Source organism: Ursus arctos, unplaced genomic scaffold (genome assembly GCF_023065955.2).
Source record: "Ursus arctos isolate Adak ecotype North America unplaced genomic scaffold, UrsArc2.0 scaffold_4, whole genome shotgun sequence".
NCBI lineage: Eukaryota > Metazoa > Chordata > Mammalia > Carnivora > Ursidae > Ursus > Ursus arctos.
In genome coordinates this window covers 22,609,078-22,632,278 of record NW_026623056.1, presented here as the reverse complement: position 1 = coordinate 22,632,278, position 23,201 = coordinate 22,609,078, and the positions used below count along the sequence as shown (strand labels likewise).

Genomic DNA, 23,201 nt, shown 5'->3' with positions numbered 1-23,201 from the left:
TGCTCTCTACTATACTCCGCTGTGCTACACTGGTGTGTATTTTTATCAGCAGCAGGATCTGCATTCTAGGCTACACACACACACACACACACACACGCACACGCACACGCACACACATATGTATCTTATACTTTCAAATGGTATGTGGCTTATATTTTTATATTTTCATGCTTTTGTTATACATATATAATTAATATATAATTAATGTGAGCATTAACAAATGATATGGTATTTCTGACTTTTCGTATTTTTCACTCTGAACTACTTGTTTTCAAATACTAGAAATTAAATACCGTGTTTCTCTTTCGACTACCATTTGGAACATGTACCTTAAAAAAGTAGTGTTAGGAGTTAGCAGGAAGGGTTGAGACATACTATCTGACTCTAGAATTAAGAAACGCAACTTCAAAAAGATCAAAAAGAAGGTGGTTAAAGAAGTCACTTAGGCCCCGGGCGCCGGGGCGGCTCAGTCGGTTAAGCGTCTGCCTTCGGCTCAGGTCATGATCCCAGGGTCCTGGGATCGAGCCCCGCATCGGGCTCCTTGATCAGCAAGGCGCCTGCTTCTCCCTCTGCTTGCTGCTTCCCTGCTTGTGCTCTCTCTCTCTGACAAATAAATATATTTTTTAAAAAAAAGAAGAAGTAGTAGTAGTAGTAGTAACTTAGGCCCGAGAAAACAGGATTGGTAAACAGGACGGCAGAGCCTTGTCTTCATTCTTTCATTAAACTCTTATATTAGGTGATCAAAACCCAAAAAAAACACAAAAGCCAAATGGGACTCTCAAAAACAAAATACTACACCAAACACAAACAAACCAAAACCCATGATTACTGCCCCACCATCAACTTCTCAAGAAAAAGGATACTAACGTGTGAAACAACACACAGAACTTCCACAAATCCACTAGGGTCTCCACAAGCTAAACAAATCAACCTAGAATGTTCTCAGTTCTCTTCGTATCCTGCCTGCTTAGTTTTTTTGGTTTTGTCTTTTTTTCTTTTTTAAGATTTTAGAGAGAGACAGAGCACGTGCACACAAGCAGGGGAAGGGCTGAGGGACAGACAGGATCTCCAACAGACTCCCCATTCAGCGCAGAACCAAAAGTCCAAGGCTTAATCAACTGAGCCGCCCGGCCTTCCTGTGTCTGCCGAGTTTTTGATTACACAGCAAACAAATCTTGGCTTATAGCTTCCGGTGGTCCTATCAAGCTATTTGTTGCACTGGAAACAGTTGTTTTAAAGCTAAGGATATTCACATCCAAAATCAGAAAAAGCTTGCTAACCAATAAATTATTTCATAGTTTTGGATGTATTAAGAATCAACATGGACGGGACTGGAGGAGATTAAAATACGTTAAGCAGAGAAAGACAATTATCATATGGTTTCACTCATTTATGGAACATAAGAAATAGTAGGAAGATTGGTAGGAGAAGGAAGGGAAGAATGAAGGGGGGGGTAAACAGAAGGGGGAATGAACCATGAGACACTACAGACTCTGGGAAACAAACTGAGGGCTTCAGAGGGGAGGGGGGTGGGGGACTGGGATAGGCTGGTGATGGGTATTAAGGAGGGCACGTATTGCATGGTGCACTGGGTGTTATGCGCAAGTAATGAATCATGGAACACTACATCGAAAACTAAGGATGTACTGTATGGTGACTAACATAATAACAAATTTAAAAAAAAAAAGAATACCTGTTTCCTATTGTTCTCACGGAATGATTTATATGTTTAAGTCAGCAGTACAGCCAAACACCTTTCAGAATTCACTCAAAAGTCATTTCTTGGGGTGCCTGGGTGGCTCAGTCTGTTAAGCATCCAATTCTTGACTTCAGCTCAGGTTATGATCCCAGGGTCCTGGGATCAAGCCTGGCGTAGGGTTCCCTGCTCAGCGGGGAGTCTGCTTCTCCCTCTCCCTCTCACCCCACCCCCCCCACTCATGCTCTCTCTCTTTTTCAAATAAATAATTTAAATTAAATTAGTCATTTAAGAGGCCCTCCTAGATACCCAGACCACGCTATTTATTCTCTTAAAAATCCATGAACTTTTCATCCAAAGCATTAACATACTAATAGTTATTTATACAATTGTTTAGAATGATAAATTTCATTAAAACAAGAAACAGTTCCTTCTTGTTAACTGCTGCTTACTCTAACTATGGGCAATTATCAGGACACTCAATAAATATCCGATGAATGACTAAGTAGAGATAAATATATTTCACACTCATAAGAATGCTGTAGGAACTAAGTGAGATTTTTTAAATGCTTATGTTTTTCTAAGGGAAAAATGCAAATAAAATACCAGGAGTATTATCAGTATAAAATCCTACACTTAAAAGATTTTGAAACTTGGATGAAACTTTTCTCATTTGTAAGTGTCGAAGTTAATTCAGATCACCAACGGACTCTGCATTTCCTTAGAGAGGGTAGAAAATCTTGTAATGGACAAAGAAACTGATTTTTGACCATGAATGCTCCAAGCTCTACATGATAATTTGCTTTCCCTCTACTACTACTATCACTACACTGAAGTAAACTTCGAGACCTAGGAAGCTCCATGATTTTCAATCCTTAAATCCAACTCTTTCTGTAAAAAAAGGTAACTAAATCCACCATAATTATTAAATGTGAAGAAAGAAAAAGAAAATGTGAAAGAGGAAACTATAGACTAACCAGAAAGCATATATTCTAACACTAGTTGTACAAGTCTGTGATAATAGGCTTAATTTTTAACTATGAAATACAGATTTCATAAAATTCTCATTTTTGTTTTCTCACCTATATCTAGATCTGTATCTATACATATAATCTTTCTGTAACTGATACTTAAAGACAAATGTTCCCCTCAAGTCAAAAAAGACTTCAGTTCTACCAGTCACAGGTCACTTTCACTCATTTATAACAGCTATTTTTAATACATGATCATTTGATTATTCATTCTTCAAAATGGCAAATATTTTTAAAGTAACTGTGACATTTCAGAAACGTGTTTTCAACTTTAATACATCTTTTTAAATAGACATTCCAGATTGGTCTATCATATCTGACGTCAAAATTATTAGCATTCTAAAGAGCCCCAAAATTTGGAAGACTGCAGAAAAACCCAAAAGATTATTTTAATTCAGTTGACTAAAGAAAACATAATAAACTATGCCTATTTGCCTACTGAGAAGAGATTAATTACTTCTTATTTTACTTGGATATTACAGGGGTGAAAATAAAGTCTGCCTTAAAAAACCTTTGACATGTGCTTAACTAAAAGTTACAAGAAGAATCAACTTTGCCCTAAGAGCCTTACAAACCTGATGTAGTTTTCTGAAGGCTATTTATCTTCTAAACGCTCAAGGGTTTAAAAATAGAATATAGTTTTGCTTTGCTTTTTTTTTTTAAGTAGGTGGGCATGGAGCCAACCTGGGGCTTGAACTCATGACCCTGAGATCAAGACCTGAGCTAAGATCAACAGTCAGGTGTTTAACTGACTGACCCACCAAGGCATCCCAAATGAATGTGGCCTTTCAAGGACACTAAATATATTCACTTTAAGTCAACAAGTCTAGCAGCTTAAGTGTGGGCAGCAAGTGGCAACAGCAGTGTATATTTTTCAATGAGATAAAAGTTAATACATATATTAATAATTAGGACCAATATTCAAAGTTTTAACAGAGTTTTCAAAATGTTAGATTTAGTGTTACTTTTGTCTTTTTGTATATAATATTCTTTCTATTCCAATCAAGTTTTGTTTTGAAAAGCAATGGAAAGCAATAAAGGACAAAAAGAAAAAAAAAGGTTACTACCCCAGAGACTTAAATATTGCCAACTTGAGGGATGAGGTAGAAAGACAGCAACTGCTCCGTTAACTATGACCCAAGACTGTTTAAGAGAAGTCCTAAAGTACATACACCATAGCCACAGCTGTTTGATCTAGTGGGATTTAGAAGAGTTGCCATGTGTCAAGTAAGTGTTTGCCAAGACTTTGAGACTCATGCAGAAATGAGTTTAAGCACATGTAAATGTCACACACTCACCATGAAACTCAGTGAAACTTCGAAACCTGATATTTTACTAAGAAAATGGTTAAGCTTATCCCTTCTTAGCTGAGGGCAGTGAATCCAAAGACAAGAACTGGTCCTAACAAAAAACGCATCATTCTTTATACACCCTAGTTTCTGTAAAATTACAATCTTCCTGATTTGACTTGTTCAACCCAATTTAAGAATGGAAACAAAGTTTGAGAATAATCCTGCAAGACTTGATACCACCTCACAACTGCCAATTTCTTGATCTCCTCTCCAAAGAACACTCTTCTCAGATAATCCACGTCTCCTTACTCACCCCAAAGTCAAGTTCCTCACTCCCCTTTTCAGGGGGCATCTTACCGTGCTGGCCTGTCATTCTTAGGACGGTGAAGATCATCACTGTCTTTTGACTTTGAGTGTGCCGATTTAGTTGTTTTTGGCTATGGACAGAAAAGAAAAAAAAAAAGGAAAAGAGAAAGAAAAACACACAGAGAAAACAGCAAACGGAAAGACTGTTAGGTTTAGAAAATATCTAAATCATGTCAAACTCTAGTAATTTCAACTTACTTATATTCAGTTGAACAACAGTAAGATATTTTTACATATGGCCACTGAGAAATTAAAAAATTATAGTCACAAACGTATGTTGCAAGCAGTCAGCGTAGCCAGATGAGTGGGCTAACTGCACGTGAACGTGCTCCCCGACAATAGTGTGCCTGGCTACCCATTGTTAACATAATAGCTACACAGCAGCTGACGAGAGCGTCCAGAGTCTGTGGAATGTATGTCTGTGCTCTTAAACTTATTTCCGAACATCTGACTTGGGGATGGTGATTTTCAAGCCAGGAAACTAAGGAACATTCAATCCAACCTGTGTGTGTGTGTGTGTGTGTGTGTTTGTGTGTGTGTAAACTAAGGAACATTCAATCCAACCTTTGTGTGTGTGTGTGTGTGTGTGTGTGTGTGTGTAAAGATTTTATTTATCTATTTGACAAAGAGAGAGAGCCAGTGAGACAGGGAACACGAGCAGGGGGAGTGGGAGAGGAAGAAGCAGGCTCCCAGCGGAGGAGCCCGATGCGGGGCTCAATCACAGAACGCTGGGATCACGCCATGAGCCGAAGGCAGACGCCCAGCGACTGAGCCACTCAGGCGCCCCTCAATCCAACCTTTCTAAGAGAAGAACTATACCAGCACCAATGACAGAATCTAGAAATTAAAGAAGTCCTGATACTTGCTAGAAACGTGGCTTTCCTTTTTCACTTGCCTGATTTGCAATTCTTAAAAATACATACTTCTTCATGGTTGAGCTAACAAAGAATCTGTGTAATTCCCAGGCAATTATTTGTAGCTGAAGGTACATAGCAGAAGCATTTGGGAGCCCCTGTACTAAAATGAAATACATCTTTTAAGAAAAATCCTAAAGTACTAAGAGGGTAAAAGAAGGAGAGACCTATACATAATTAACAATGCTTCCATTTGTTTTCAGACTTGACAACTATCTAACTGAGCAACAGGAAACAGTAGAGCAATGCTATTATCATGGTTTCTACGTCCTCTTTTTCCCTCTAATCAGTGCTGAGACTGAGACAGAACCAGAGACCCAAGGGAGGAATTTGTTTGAGAGAGACAGAGAACAGTGCTAAACATCACTATGCCATGGATACACACCCTAGCTGCACCCTCTCAGACCTAGTACGAACTCCCTCCCTGAAAAACCTTTACTTTGGGAATCCTTCCTCCCTGCAACTCTGCTGTTCTTCAGCCAGCTTGACCTTGTACTTGTTAGCTGCCTACACCGTCCTGTTTGTCCTCCTAAATTATACAGTATTATGAGGAAAATGTATCTTTGTCCTTCCCTGTTAAGTCCACAGTGCTGCACTGCCCAGAGTAACTAATGAGCAAAGTCTGTGAAACTGGAGTTGCAACCATCACGTACAACAATGACATTACTTTACAGCAGAATAAACTGTAGTCACTAACTATTTTGTCTAGTGCTTCTGATTAATGAGGGGAAGACGACAGTCCAAGCTCATGCTAGACAGTTCCTAAACTCTGACATAAGCAGTAGTTGCTGGTGGTATCTGTCGGTCTACCATGGATCAAGTTAGGTCAGGGGAAGAGAAATAATGGGCACATGATGACGGATGGACAATACAAGCACACAGAGAAAGAAGAGCGAGAAAGAAAAGGCCACTTGGGAAACAGGAAAGAAAGCATGTGAAAATACTACATTCTCCTGTAAGGTAAATATCAGTAAAACTAAGATTGCTCATGACCAGAGGCTCAACTCTGATTGCTCAACCTCAACTGATCTTAAAATGAATGGAATGAGTTTTTCAATCTTAGCAGTTACCTTTTCATAGTTACTTTGAAGAATTAAGATTTTACGTAATGAAATCACTTTTGCAAATTAGATCCGTATGTGCAATACAGATAATTTGCATATCCTAAACACAGTTGCAGAACTTACCCTGAAAGCAAAGTCCCCGTTACAAAAATCAGAAAAACAATAAACAGAACTTACCTTCCAATCAGGGTCATGTTTTCTTTTGTCCAAAGATGATTTCTCCCGCTCCTTGGCCTTCTTGTAAGCTTTCTTTTCTTCAGCCATGAGAAGTCTAGCGATTTCCTAAAGAAAATCCAGTCAATACCATTGATTGCAGAGTTGTGGGCAAAAACTACTGGGACATTTCTAAAGAGTACTGGCTGAAAAGACTCATTAACCAATATGAACTCACCTCATCCTGGGCTACCTGAGCTGCTCTCATGTCCACCTGGGTAGCCTAAGGTATAGAAAATACACAAAAGGGTAATTTAATTAGAATCTATGCTGTCCATTTTAAAAAATCTTCCATAAAAATAAACTGGTACTTCAAACCAGTTGTAAATTAACATCCCCAAAGTTTAGTTGGTATACTTTCACTAGCCAGAGCAGGGGCTATTATTATCAAATTCCACAGCAGATTACTAAAGGATTATCTCAACTCAATAACAGAGAGACAGGATATAGAATTCTGTTGCTAATGCTTACTCAGTAAGTAACACTGGACAGTCTATTCCCATTGTCTTGATTTTAACACCCATAAAAAAAGGTTATCAGTTTATCAACTCAGAGAGGTTCATTATACCTATTATATAATCTCAAGAATGATTCAATTCAAGAAAACCTAGTGATTACCACCTAAACTTCTGCATGAAATTTGCTCACCATTATTTCTTCTTCCTGCAGTTTTCTGGCAATTTCAGCATCATACCATTCCTGATCTCTGTGGGCCACTCGTGACGGAGTAGAGACAGCTTCTTTCATCCCTCTTGGCTTCATTCCTAGAACAAATCAATGTAATAAGGCAACTGCATTTGTTTTCTGGAAAGGTGCAAAACTTAAGTTTTTCTTTCGTATCTAACACTGACAATACTGCCACCACTACAGACATTCAGTGCAGGTGCACCTGCAGTAACGTTTTCCCCTAGGATTAGAAGTGGCAATGCAGATTATCCGCACATCAGAACAAAGTTACCCACACAAAACTGCCAGGCAAAAAACGCCCCTTTCACATAGCTTCAACAGCAGAAAATCACGCAATGAACTGTACGTGAGGCTTTTGCAAAACAGCAAGTGGGAAAAAAGGTGAAGTCATTGAAATTAAAAAAAAAAAGTAAAGAAAGTTACAGAGTTGGGAGTTTTAAAAAGGTTAAGCTGTCAAGACTGGAGGAAACAAGGGTCTTCCTTCGACTTAATTCAGCCTTGCATACTCTACTTCAAAGGGAACGGAAATAGTACCACCTGGAGTTATGTGACGGTACCTGTGAGTCGACCAGTGGCTCTACCATAGCCTCGGCTCTGATGGTCAACAAACCCATTTGCTTTAGAACTTTCCTTTAGCTTTGATTAGTTCAATGTTGTTGCTAAATTTTAGGGAAGATATAAGGGGAATACCAGAGAACATAATGAACGACCTTCGATTTCTATTCCTCGGAGGGAAAAGAAACATGGGGGACTGATGGGGAATTTTGGCATTTTACTTTGAAATTTTATAAACAACATATATTCCTTTTATAACTTTTAATCAAGTGGTAACTGCTAATGTTTATTTCAAAATTGCAGATATTTCCCCCTTTGTATCCTCTATAAATTACAATTATTCAACAATGTGAATGTGTTCTTTTCAGAAGTAATAAAAATTTTTAATGCCATGAACAAGATTAACCATCTAGAAATAGTGACTTCCAGTAAATGGACTATTGAAGGGAGAAAGAAAATGTACTCCTGATTGCCTACTTCTTTGTATGAGTGGTTGTCAACTCTAGCTATATGTTAAACTCACTTGGGGTGCTTTAAAAAATAAACATAAAAATCTTTGACTCAAACCTCAAGGATTCTAATTTAAGTAGCATGGATGAGATCTGGCCTTCGGTAGTTTGGTTGATTGTTTTAAATCCTAACAGTTGATACCTGCTTGAAATTGGCATTGAAACTATTAGTTTACTGTATTATATCCATCAGAATAACCATACATTAAAACAATTTTTATCAAAATGCCTCATTACACGTGAAAAAAGGAAAGAAAAAATACAACAAAATTCTGAGCACACGAAGAAATTTAAGTTATCTGGTGAAGTCATTCTTTGTAGAGCTTCACACCTAGCTTTGTGGTTAATCCAAAAGCCACCAACTCATTTGTCTTCCCCACAGATACAGACTATTAAACTTGGCTTTCTTAGCTTCAGGCCTATTAGCACCTGTTTATCCAGAATACAGAATCTACTTCAATTTCTCATCATCTCTAGAGCTATTGAATCTTATATTGCTGGGCTGCTTTTTTTTTTTTTTTAATATTTTATTTATTTATTCGACAGAGATAGAGACAGCCAGCGAGAGAGGGAACACAAGCAGGGGGAGTGTGAGAGGAAGAAGCAGGCTCATAGCGGAGGAGCCTGATGTGGGGCTCGATCCCAGAACGCCGGGATCATGCCCTGAGCCGAAGGCAGACGCTTTAACCTCTGTGCCACCCAGGCGCCCCTGGCCTGGGCTGCTTTAACCCAGATTTCTAAGTGGTTTCAGACAGTCAGGAAACAGAAATATCCCCAAGAGTAGACCATATTTAAATGAAATACAAACCTCCCTGAGTTATCATTAGTTTGGTCTTAAATAGAAAATGATATTTCAAGGAAAAGAAATGAAATTAGATAGGGAGCTGGAATTGGACAAAGTTGGTGGAAAAGAGGTTGTGATACTATTCTCCTATCTATAGAAAACTGATACTTCTATAAGCAGCTCAAACCCTCACTGAGTCTCACAGGAAAGAGGACACTTAGGCCTTGCTCCTTCCGTTTTGCCACCAGTGAAAGAAACAACAGAGTGGGCTGTGCTCAGATTTCAACACACTAAACCTTCTCCACGCTTACTCTACACCGCAGATTCACGGAGAAAATATTTTGTTTTAGTGTCTTTCAAAGACACTTAGAAGACATTCAAATGAAACAGTCAAATGAACAGACTTAATTGGTTTGAGAGGGTGATAAGACTGTCACATCCGAGCAGTTTAAAAGGAAATAATACATAGATCAATGGAACAGAATAGAGAGCCCAGAAATAAATCTGTGCATATATGTCCAATTAATCTATGACAAAGAAGCCAAGAATATACAATGGGGAAAAGACAGTCTCTTCAATTAAATAGTACTGGGAAAACTGGACAGCTACATGCAAAAGAATGAAACTGGACTTACACTACATAAAAAAATTAACTCAAACGGGTTACAGACCTGAACATAAGTCCTGAAACCATAAAATTCTTAGAAGAAAACATAAGCTCTTAGAAATGATTTTTTTTTTTGGATTTGACATTACAGGTAAAGGCGACAAGAGCAAAACTAAACAGTGGGACCGCATGAAACTAGAACGTTTCTACACAGCAAAGGAAACCATTAACAAAAGGAAAAGACAACCTATGAAGTGGGAGAAAATATTTACAAATTTGAAAAGAGGTTAATATCCAAAAAATATAAAGAACTCATACAACTCAATAGCGAAAAACAATCTGATTTAAAAATGGGCAGAGGTTCTGAATAAATATTTTTCCAAAGAAGACATACCGATGGCCAACAGGTACATGAAAAGGTGCTCCACATCATTAATCATCAGGGAAATGCAAATCAAACCCACAATGAGATATCACTTTGCACCTGTTAGAATGACTATTATCAAAAAGACAAGAAATACTGAGCGTTGGTGAGGATGTGGAGAAAAGGGAACCCTTGTGCACTGTTGGTGAGAATGCAAACTGCTGCAGCCACTATGGAAAGCGATATGAAGGTTTCTCAAAAAATTAAAAATAGGACTACCATGTGATCCAGCAATTCCACTTTTGGGTATTTTTCTGAAACAAACAATAACATTAACTCAAAAAGATACATGTACCCTCGTGTTCACTGCAGCATTATTTGCAAAAGCTAAGACATGGGAAAAACCCACGTGTCCATCAACATATTAATGGATAAAGAAAATGAGGAATATATACAATGGAATATTATTGTTATAAAAAAGGACATCTTGCCATTTGTAAGAACATGGAGGGAAACTGATGGCATTATCCTAAGGGAACTAAGTCAGCCAGAGAGAAACAAATACCTTATGACCTCACGTATATAGAGACTCATAAAAAAACAAAATAAAATAAAGGAAAGCACTCATAGATATATAGAACAGACTGGGAGTTGCCAGAGGCAGAGGGTAGGGAGTAGGCAAAATGGGTGGAGGGGGTGAAAAGGCACAAACTTCCAGTTATAAAATAAATAAGCATGGTAACTATAGTTAGTAATACTGTACTGCATATTTGAAAGTTGTTAGGAGAGTACATCTTAAAGTTCTCATCACAAGAAAAAAAAAATTGTGCCTGGATGTGGTGATGAATGTTAACTAGACTTACTGTGACATTTTGCAATATATACAAATATCAAATCATTGTTTTACACCTGAAACTAATATAATGTTATATGTTAACTATACCTCAGTATGAATGAATGAATGAATGAATGAATGAATGGTTAATGAGTAAGTATTTGAGGCAATACCGCTCTAAGTCCCAAATATCTAGTGGGGAAATAGTTTATTTGAACTATTGACATACCACTGGAATTTACATGTCTCACAAGCAAAAAATCTCAATACTAGATTTCTGGACTGGCAGGACTGCTCACTAAACACAGTATGGTCTGTACCAGAGGTAGAAAGACCTTGTGTAAGTATGTAAGAACTTCAGATACTACATTGGAAGGCTGTACATTTCATTACAGAAAACAGAGATGCTTTAAAAATTTTAAAAGCACAGTTAATTGAAGGAAATTAATAGAATGGCTGCCCTTATCTCAGTAGCCTAACCAATCAAAAAACTAGCTTTCAACAGACCAGGTGAGGGCCGCCTGGGTGGCTCAGTCCTTTAAGCGTCTGCCTTCAGCTCGGGTCATGATCCCAGGGTCCTAGGATCGAGCCCTGAGTCAGGCTCCCTGCTCAGTGGGGAGTTGGCTTCTCCCTCTGCCCCCCACTCTGCTCTCTTGCTGTCCCTCACTCTAATAAATAAAATCTTAAAACAAAAAAAAGGGATCAGGTGAGCCACACTTAACAGCTGCACATTCAATTCTTTTGTTTTATTTTCTTTTAGAGAGAGAGAGAGAAGGGGGGAGAGAATCCTAAGCAGGCTCCACACTCAGCACAGAGCCCAACAGGGGACTCGATCTCATGACCCTGAGATCATGACCAGAGCAGAAATCAAGTGTTGGACACCTAACTGACCTAGCCACCGAAGCGCCCCTCCACATTCAATTCTTAATCTAATCCTTGTTTGTCTTCTTTTGTTCATCATTCTCCAGTTTAAAACAAAAAAACCTCCCCCCAAAAACACAAATAAAGCTAACCTTTAAATTCTGACAGAATAAGCTAAAAGAAGTACTAATATTGAAGACACGCCGATCCCAAGCTTGGGATAAGGTAAAATGTGGACTGATAGATTCTTGGATATCATGCAAGAATATTTTTTAATAAGCCAGTCTAAAGCTTGGGGCATGTGACAGCAGAAAGGTACAAATGTTTTATGGCCCTGAGAGGCTGGAAGTTTACCTACAGGAAGTAATAAGCTGCTATGATTTACTAGCTCATTAGAGACATATACCCTCAAAGGATAGGATTTTACTGTCGTTTAGCAAGTTAACTGATCTTGTACTTAACTTAGCAATAGTATTTTGCATTCCTTTTTCAACTGACTACGCAAATTCTGGTAGAACTAGTTTTTTGTCACCCTGTTAGTTTCTTCATGACTAAAATAAAACTTTGGCCTATGCTAACAACTTTAAGAACTGTGCTTTTACAAAAACAGGAACAGACACCAGCATTTAATAACTGCATTTTAATGTAATCTTCTCTTCTAGGGGGTCACAAAATCAAACGCCTAAAGTCTCTAGGAAGGTAAAATTTGTGAAGCTGGAAACAGAATGACACGTTAGCAGCACTGTAGCCATTTTAGTACCTGCCTTAGCCACATTGTTTTTTAAACCACTGTGGGGGGTGCGGGGCGGAGGGAGTTTACCCCCAATTCCAGTAGGAGGGTTGTGAATCAGTGTTTCATTTCATATTAGTTATACTCTTCCTAAGCCTGTTTAAGAAAGCCTCAAGTATAACTAAAAGCCATAAAGATTAACCGGCCCTCAGAACATACTTCAAAAGTCAGAATCACAGAATCAGAAATGTAGAGGTAGGAGCATACCCTCCCCCATGTTAGGACTCCAACGTATCTTTCTACATTTGGATACGGATAGTACAACTTACTACACAGATAGATTATATTACTGCTTCCTCTACTCCCCCACAGCTCTTTGTTCAAAGTACATTTAATTTGCAATTGTTTGTTTACATTCATTCTACTTTCTGGCTTCGACTTAATAAACCTCTGAGGCTCAGCTCTGAGCATATATCCCCGAACATAAAGCCCAAGGCAAGAATATTTTCGGCAGATACTCAATACCGTTGCTGAACTGAAGTTTCATTTTCTTTATGACCAAGTCTTTTAATAACTTAAATGACCAACATCAGAGGAAGAAATAACATGATAGAAGAAACCAACCAAATCATCCTGAATCTGCAACCTAGATACCAGTTCCCAGACCTAGAAGTAGAGGCAGGCTGGGCAGTGATAAGGAAGAAAGTAAGAACAGATGTCTCCATGGTACTCCCCAATAACCCTCACGTCTCTGTAAAACTTCGGCAAGAGTAAAACAGAACCAGGGAGAGGAGTATGGTCTAAGTACAACCTACAGGGGTAGAACCACAAGGAAAACATCACGACAGCAGTTTCCAGATAAGAACAGAGAGAACCATTACTGTGTCAATGAAGGACGTCAGAGTTAAGCCTCAGAGACGCCAGAAATTTGAGGCTCAAGTCTAACAGTCACCTCATTCCAAACAAACTCCAAGAACGTACCTGATACTGACGTTTCAAAACAGCAACTGCAGCCTTAGAGTCGAAGACGGGTACAGCTTAGAAAGGAACTTAAGCCAATGGTCTTCCAACTTTAAGTACAGGTCTAAAACAAGTCCAAATCACCAGGAGAAACTACAGAGGTGATCATAGGAGATCCAGAAAGCTGCCTCTTTGGGAAACAGCCCAGCTGATTCTGACAAAAATAGCCTTAGGCCCACAATTAGAAATATGCTGTTATAAGAGACTGCCTATTTAATCTCTCACTTTACAAATGGGAAAGATGAGATTAAGAGAAGCTGGTACTTCCAGCCTGGTTGGTTTTCTAGTTAGGCAACTACTACGAAGACAGTGTCAACACATCTGACTTACAACCAGAAATTCAGGAGCTTTGATTTGGTATCCGATTCTTTGGTAGACAGTCTCAGCAAATGAAGAGCTGTATCTGGGATAGGCACCTCCACTGCAATCTGGGGCTGAAAGGACTTTGTAAGGAATTGGTGTATTTTCTTAGAAGGCAGTAGGAGAAAGGTACAAACACTTTTCCTCCGAGTATAAACTTGATATTAAGTAGATACCTTTTATAATATTTGGCTCCAGGATTTATTTTAAAGCCATGAGTACAAACTAGAGAGAAAGAATAGGTTGCTTAAGATGCTTATTAAATACATTCGCTTGTATGCATATACATGATACCAGGACTTTCGAGGTGACTGTCCTTTATTACCTGTGTCATGGAGCTGGAGCTGTTCCTCACTTTCTGAGAAGGGAGGAGTCCTGGGCCTGTGTTTCCTTTCTCTGTGCTCACCTTGCCCATGGTCCCTCCCATATACAGCTTCCTTGCAATGAAGCCCTGCTTTCTGTGAAGACTTGGGTGAAAGTCGGTCTTGGTGTCTGGACTGTTTTTCCCAATTCCGAGTCCGATGGCTACTGTTAGCCTCCCCGTCTTCAAATCCAGTACTCAGAAACACCTCACCACTGATCTTGGGAAGCGGAGGTCTCCGAAGTCTCTCGGGATCAGACCGTTTCCTTTCACGCTGCTCAGTGTCAATTTGGGAACTGGCCCTCACTTTGCCCAAGCTACAGGATGACAGAAATTTCCCTGATGAACAATGATCTTCTAGTTCTTCCGAGTTCTCCACTGGATGTTTGGGTTTCTTGTTCCTTTGCTTCACAGTGTTTCCATCACTTTGGAGTCTACATGACCTTGAGACTCCAGAACCCAATTCCCTTGCCCTCCTTGACTGTGGCTGGTCTGAGTGGAAGTGGAGGGATGTGAAAAATAGAAATGCAGGTTAACTTAATGAGAGTATGAACTTACTATGCAGGAAAGACAGGGCCCAAGTTTAACGTATTTTAAAATGGAGAAGACTACTTTTTCAACTTAACAAACTGCTAAGAGGGGACAGGCATTTATTGGAGTGGTCCGTGCATACGTGAAGGATTCTGGGTACCCAGTCAAAAGTGTAAAAGACTAAAACAAAATTATGTGAAATAAATCTTGATTGATTTGAGCTTGATTATGATTAGGGAGTTAATACAGTACTTCAATATTTGCCAATAACAAAAACCATAGCCACTCAATGTTAAATTCTACTTAATAAAACTAATTTGAAACTACTATGGGGAGAAAATAGGGCTTGAGGGAGTCTTATAAAACAGAAAACAACTAAGCTTGGTAATAACTAAGTTTTCTAGGATGAGGCTTTCAAATATTCTTATTGGAAATGACAATAAATCTTTACCAGAATGTTGCTAGTTTCCCTTTAGTTTGGAGAAATGACCCAGGTTTTAGTATTTCCCTACTCTCTCCCAGAGCCATGCAGTTCAATGTGGAAGAGGACGGAATAGAGAATTTTAAGTGAGTAAATGACACTGTTATCTTTAGATAACTCTGCTCCAAAACTTCCTTAATTTTAGCAGAGGAAAAAATTAAAAAGGGGTGCCATAACAGAATACAGGAAAAGGAGGCACTTCCATCCCTACATTCATTTCAAAAAACTTTATGATACTGTATTCTTTGTATAAAAATACAGTGTGTGCTAACTATACAAGTTCCTAAACGTCACGCAAAACAGCACAAAGAAGGGTGCTTTTGTTAGGTTTCACCGAGGCACGAGCATACTATGAAAACGAAGGAAGGACATTACTATGCACTTGCAAGGCATATTTATTTCAACATTTTCTAAGACTCCTAGTACATTCTGTAATAAAAACACATCTTAATGCCACAGAAAACTCCTAAGTTAGCTAAGATACGTTCCCTGTTGAAATTACCCAATTGCTGAATTGCACTTGAAACAGCTACCCCAATTTGATGGGATGTAAAGGAAATAATGGACTATATATTTCCTTAATTTTTAGGGGTTTTGTTTCATTTTTTCTTAGGTTTGTTACTGTTAATTGAATAAAGGAACAGAGGAAGGGGAGATATGTGCTAAATGTATCACTGATGTCATAAGATTTCTCAAAAACTTCAAATTGTTTCCTCTTGAGCTTTCCAGAAGAAAAGGCAATTTGCTCAAAGATGACATCTAAATTAAAATCTGTCTTCTAAAAAGTTTACAAAATTATCCTGCAGAATTTTTGATTAAATTTATTTTTTACGTAAGAGTGAAACAGAATAATTACTCTCTATGATAAAGAAGTACCTATTCTTTTACCAAACTATTATTTTAAGTATATCTTGACAATTGAGAAAGAATCAATTGACTACTACTGTGAATTATTAATATAATATTGACTCGTTACTTAAATCTTCACCACATCCAGGGAACAATGGTTTAGTGTTAATACCAGTGTTCCCACAGAGAGCTGCATGAATGAAGTCTGATTTTCAGCCCCCAAAAAACAAGAAGGGCTTTGTTTCTGACATGGATATGTGAGGCTATGATTGTTTTGTTGTTGTTTTTAATTCTTTCTAAAAAGTTAACTGATATTAGTACTTCTACTTTATGTAAGTGTGCTCCAAGAATTAGAACAGAGCTGTCACTATATTTCCACAGAGTTGACAGAAAAAAAATATATGTTGTCTAGTTCACTTGTGATATCTTTAAACCTGGGAAAGAAAAAAGACTGGGGTATGGGAATCTGAATCCTTTGAAACCCTATCCAGTTAAGGACTGAGACTTGTATGTTTCTTCAGACCAAGTTATTTGGCAAATATAATTAATTTACTTATAGCCAATGCATATACATTTATATGCACACATACATATATATACACATTTTATTTGTGTGCTTCCATGTTTGTCTTTCAAAATATGATGATTTTTGTACAGATATGCACGATATTGTTATACACACATAAGACTGATATGTGTATAAATAATAGTACTTTAGAGTTTAATTCCTCACCAAAATTACATTATTTGATCTTCTCAACATCCACGTGAAGGATGTATTTTAAGCTCTCCATTTTACAGATGAGAAAAAGGTTTAGTGTGATTACAGTAGATAACTTCCCAACATTCCAATTGTTCTAAGGAAGGGATGGAACTTGAACTAAGGTCTTACAACTCCAAAGACCATGACTTCAAAAAAAAAAAAAAATTATTAATATGCCTATGATACAGGTATGGCGTTGAAAGAAAAACACGGATTCACAAATGAACAAAACATACACCATTTCAGCTGATATAAATCTGACATATGTTTTAGATAATTTCAGATTTGCAGAAAATCTATAAATCATCATTTTTAAGATTTAAGCTTAAGTAAAATAAAAGCTAAAGAGAAAACCACTTCTATAATGATCTACTTTAATTATTATGTAATTAAGGCAAAATCATAGTATACACAAATACAGAGAAGTACAATTAGATAATATCCCTATGTGTTGGGAAAAGACCACTGCAAAGGACACAAGGATTACACTTTGTGCATATGAGCTGAATTATAATGTGGTTTCTATGGAACTCAACTTGGTCTAACTCAAAGGCAAATGAATGAGGATCACACATGTTCAGCAATCTACAAACTCTCAACAACAACACAACTGAAGAAGAATTCTAATATTTATATGCATATGCTCAGAGGGTCACAACTTCACGATTTTTTTTTTTTACTTTAAGGTGTCCCTGAAAAACCACTGAATTCTTAATATATTCTCCTGCCCCAGAGGATGACAGTACTCTGGCTAAAACAACCAGATTTGAGTCCCTATTGAAATTAGTCTAAGGTTTTAACAGAGGAAGGCCAAAATTAATACTTTAGTATACTTAATTACTTGCCATCCTAATGTTTTCATAGACTTAATAGTTTTAAACAGTTACTTTTATTTGCAGTGAACATGATTCCAGAGCAGAAATAAAAATGAAAACAAATGAAAAACACCAGAGCACATTTCTAAGCTTTTAATTAAAGCTGAAGAATAAACTCTTTACCTTCTGGTCTCTAGCACAGAAAATATATGGCAATATATATATATTTTTTTTTCTTTTTAAATGATGTAATACATGATTTCATTAGAAAAACCAGCATAAGGAAAATGGCTATCAAAAAAGAGCTGAGCATTTTACATATGGAAGAAGAGCACAAACAAATACAGAATCAACCTGCTTCTTAATTCAATAGAGCTGAGCTCTACTGATAATAAATTTAGAGCATGACGGCAAGATTGTACTCAACTATAATAATCCTAGCATCTATATATGCATTCCTTTCCTTCTACTCATCAAAGACAAATACCTACTTCCCTTTACAATGAAATTATAGAGAAGTAATTGATAATTAGCTCATAAGGGCCTTGTAGATCATTGACCTCAATATCTTTACTCTCTAGAAGATGGTTTAGGCTTTATTTAGTTGTTATCGTAAGTCTGGTCTCCAAGCTGAACTACAATAAACACTGATACTAGAATTATAAGAAATGTCTTTCCTTTGACACATCTTTAAAAAAGATGGAACGATACTTGCAAATACTCGTTTCCCAACACACTTTTAAGATAAAGAATCACCAGCACCACAATTGCCACCACAATGCCATCACCAGCACCACACTGCAAAAGCAGGCACTAGAGAAGAGAAATTCGAAAGGGCCTTCTCGCCCTCAGGAATTTTTCCATATGGCAATCGAATAGCAAGAAAGCATCAAGGACAAATAATGAATACAGTATCTCAGAATTAATTTTGTCATCAGCACACATACTTATTGGCCTATGCTTGAAACACAAGAGGCACGGAAAGCAGCTTTGTTACCCAACTGACGTATGATGTACCATCTTCATTATTCATGGCACTGTGCTGCTTCGGACACTCTGCCCAAACTCCTTGAGAAAGATCAAGCCCAGAGACTCACCCCCATTTTCTACACCCCAGTTTATGTGCTTAGAATGTAGTACAGCATTCCAAGTGGTTTCAGCACAACAGAATGCATGTCAAATCTTACAAAACCACAGTTGTTTTAACAGCCATAAAAATAGCTCCGGTCATTTAACTAAGGAACAGATGAACTCATTAGATTCTGGGAGAATTTGGCCACAAATCCACACAGGCCCTGAGGTCACTCTACAGACAAATTTAAAGGGGTGTGTCTTATGGTTGAGTCTGAGGACAGAGTAAATCATAATGTAGCCATTGTTACCTCCATTTTCATAATAGTAACTATCTCCATAAGCACTGGATCCAGAGGACTCTGGAAAGTGTTTCTTTCGCTTTTTCTCTTCCTGTAACTCCTTTTCTTGCAAAAGGCGAGCTATGTCCTGCAAGTAGAGAGAGAATGCTAATCATTATTACCAGAGAATGAACAAACCTTTTACAATGGAACAGATTCCATCCACTAGTCCTACAAGGCAGTGATTTGATATTCCACTGCCAAGCTTTTGTGGGCTCTGTCCATAGCTTTTCAGACTTTCTGGCATTAAGTTCACACTATTCAAATGCCACACATAATTGCTTACCGGGAGTGGCTCAAGATCCAGATGAACAAAAAAGGCTTTTTTTTTTAATTGAAATTTAAATCTAACTCAATCTGGAGACATACAAACCTAGTATTCCTAAAGCTGGTCATACAACAGAATTTTTTAAATACTTATTTGGGGGACCTTTTTCCAAGATGATGATTCAGTAAGCATGGATGGAGAAGAGTGTAGTAATCTACGAAACTATAAATTGTATGTATAATTTAATTTTAGGACTTTATAAAAGAATTCTTCAGCTGATTCTGATTTAGCTTTGCATTAGAGTATCACTGTCTTAAATGAAAAAGAGAACACAATATTCTTTCTGTCTCCCCCTTGCTCCACCTCCAGGCAGGTTTTTAGCAGTTACTGAGTGAGGAATAACATGCTGATCCTGCCCCCCAAAAGACTGCCATCATCGTATGAAAACAAAGGCATGTGCAAGTAACTATAATACAATTCAATCATAAATGCCTCAATAAGAGGGTAAAAGTGTCAATGTGAGTGCAGAAAGGGCAAATCTTATTTCTGCTTAAGTGAATTAGTGCAAGTGTTGGCATTTGCGTTAGGTTTTGAATAAAGAACTGGATTCCAATAGGCAAAGTAAGGAGGGAGAACCACCTCAGAAATAATATGAATGTTTTAATGGGCAACAACCAACAGTCCATTAGAACACAGGAGGTGGGGTGTTACAGAGAAAGGTGAGGCTAGAAAAACACTCTGAGACTGGATCATAGGCACTCCTTACACACAGTCTCAACAATTCTGGAGTCTACAGTGGAAGGGATGAAGGGTTACTAAAGATTTTGAGCTAGACAGTGACAGTACTCTGAATCTGAAGCTTATTTCCATGAAAGACCCACAAAACAGCACATAAACTTTGTTCCATGTACACTTTTTTGGAAAAAAGGTCCCTAGGTATCACCAGATTCTTAAAGACCAAATAGGCAACAGCATTTACTGGTGAAAAATAACAATCAAAGGTAGTTTGAGGTGCTTACTTTATATTTATAATAAGGAATACAAGAACTGCTTAGATGCTGATATAAATTTTGAAGCAAGAATTCATTACTACTCTCCCTTTTGTAATTTTCCAAATAAATCAAAATAAAGCATATACTAAGACTGGAAGGCAAACTTCAAAAAAAATTCATCTGAATGAATCAATTACTTTCATGTCAGTGTAGAAACATGACGGATGACACAGCTAGGTAAATCAGCAATGATTATCCCCACACACTCAGCTTTTAATGTTCACCAAAATGGCCTTACAAATCTGACCTTATGTTAAATGAATACCTAAATTCAAACTTATGAATATACTATTAACTGTCTTTAACTGATTTCTATGCTGGAAGCTTCTCATAAATTTTTGTGCAAGGTATGCATACTTTTCTACCTATCAACTACTCAATCGTCTCTCTCTCTATATGTACATATATATACGTACACACATACACACATACACATATCTATAGATATACACATCATAGCTACATATACATATCTATTTATACACACACATTACTAGTCAATCTTAAAGTCAAATGTCTTGATTCTTTAATGCATAATTTTAATCAATCTATTACCAGGTATAGCCCTGTGCCAGGTTCATCATATTTGATGCCTTATAAAGTAATGTATCAACCAGTTCAAGAGGGAGAAGTAGGTAACCTGTTCACCCAAAGCTAGTATTATTATAGTAGAGTTTCCCAAATCCCCATACTTCTTATTGCAGAATAGGAAGAAAATGCAAAACTTCCCTGAGTTGTCATGTTTACTAAGCACTAACACTATAAATGGTTTGCTTTACGGGACACAAGAAATTTCCCTTGCTGTACTGGAGTAAAAATATAAAGGAAAATAACCAGGTCCAACTGCCAGCAGAAATGGTTAAATTAAACTATGCTTTAGAGACCTTATACTTGCTTTCTCACTACCGAATTTTGTCCTAATGAATACACAGTAACAAGCCGTGTTCTCAGTGTGAAGAACCAGGAAAGAAACAAGGATGATGCCCCTTCTTGACTATGCATTAGTGAGTCAAAGAAAGTGCTTTTCATCAAGGAAAATAACAGTCATGCACCTTAGCACCCAAACCTGTTGCTCTTTTAAGCTCTCAGCTCTTTTTTGAGTAAGCTGCCACTGGCTGAGAGGAAGGCCGCCGAGTCTTGATGAGGAAAAGGATCAGGGCCTCACTGACAAGTGACTGCCGTGTTAGGGCTGTGGCTTCGCCCAAGTGCGTGCCCCTCCCCACTTTCCGGCATTCCTGTGCACTGCCTTCGGGGAGGTGATTTCAGGAGAAAGAACTTCCCCTGAAACAAACTAAAGATGGCAATTAGCCATGATGCTGGGTGCAGCTTAGTCACCCGTGACATAAACAACCTCCTTGGTCCTCTTCAGCTTCCTTCCTGTTAAAGGTTAGTCTAGAACAGCATTTCCAAAGCTCTGTTCCTGAGAATGCTAGTCTCTAAAGGTTCTTCAAAAAAACACAAAGCACTCAGTGGAAAGCATGCATCACATCTAAGTCTTAAAATGCACATTAGCCTAATTTAAAACTTTGGTAAACGAAATCTGTTACCTTCCTATACCCTAAATATACTCAAATTTCTTTTGAGAAAGAAGCTTTTTACACAGAAAGTATAAACCTTATGGAATTACTGTTTCACAAAACATAACTTGAGAAAACAAATCTAAAAGAACTCATAAGCCCTTCTGAAGTCATTTTCAATTATTTTTTAATTAATCATATTAATCAGGTAGGCTTACTTTGGGCTCATGTGTTAAAAAACAAAAAACAAAAAAGAAAAACCGCTCCAAACTTAGAAGACTCTCTGGTAAATACATTTATCAGAATGAAAATTCACTACTGTACCCAAATCTTGAAAATTTGAAACTGTGAGCATAAGACAGAACACTGTTAAGGATCTCTAGATGCTAGGGAAAAAGTCATTATAATAAAAACATAGTTTTATTGATTGCCTTCAACAGGCCAAACATTCTCCTGTAGAGAAACAGGATACATGGTCAATATTCTCAAAGTTCTTACCTATTAAGTTTTAGAAGAAAAAGGATTAGCATAATTTAAGACATGCAAAGGTGAGTGCTCTGAAAGAGGCATTATCACAAATAAAGCACAGTGGAGCCCAGAGGAGCCTAACACATCATTCCCGAGTAGATGACAAATTACTAAGCTCCTGGGGCGCCTGGGTGACTCAGTGGGTTGAGTGTCCAACTCTTGATTTCAGCTCAGGTCATGATCTTGGGGTCCTGAGACTGAGCCCTGCACCAGGCTCCACACTCAGTGGGGAGTCTTCTTAGGGTTCTCTCTCTCCCTTTCCTCTGTCCCACCCCCTGCTCGTACTATGTCTCTCTCTCTCTTTCAAATAAATAAATAATTTTTTTAAAAAAATTACTAAACTATTATGTTGGATTCTTTAGGCTATTTTTTTGGTTTATATGATTTTTATATCAGGGTTACTTCTCCCTGAAACTTTCCATTTCTATTCCTCAATGGTAGTGGGTTTCAAAATGAGGAAATCTTTGGCATAAAAACAATCGAGGAAATCTAAAAATGTGATTGTCAAATGACTATTGGAAAGAAAGAAAAAAAAAAAGAAAGCCATTCCATTAGAGTGCTACACTTCTTTATCAACTAGCAATTAACATCTAATTCAGTAGGGAACTCATAACAGGCATAATCTTCAGAGGGTTGTAAGACCAGAAAACATACCACATCTATGGATGTAAAAACATCAATACGACTAAGGTAAGAAGAGAGAATTTTCTCAACCAAAACCCTTCCACTCATTTCC

General features: G+C 37.7%; 1 protein-coding gene across 2 annotated transcripts in view; it reads right to left on the bottom strand.

Moving 5' to 3' along the window:
* CCDC50 (coiled-coil domain containing 50) overlaps positions 1-23,201 on the bottom strand; it is a 70,418-nt gene that overhangs the window by 9,653 nt on the left and 37,564 nt on the right. The window contains exons 5-10 of one of the 2 annotated variants that reach the window (XM_026496466.4): positions 19,071-19,188; positions 14,214-14,741; positions 7,225-7,340; positions 6,755-6,799; positions 6,541-6,645; positions 4,377-4,456 (exon numbers count right to left, since the gene is read on the bottom strand). In XM_026496466.4, coding sequence (XP_026352251.1) covers positions 4,377-4,456; positions 6,541-6,645; positions 6,755-6,799; positions 7,225-7,340; positions 14,214-14,741; positions 19,071-19,188 — 992 coding nt within the window. The remainder of the gene's footprint in view (positions 1-4,376; positions 4,457-6,540; positions 6,646-6,754; positions 6,800-7,224; positions 7,341-14,213; positions 14,742-19,070; positions 19,189-23,201) is intronic. The other variant, XM_026496473.4, reaches the window with a different exon arrangement.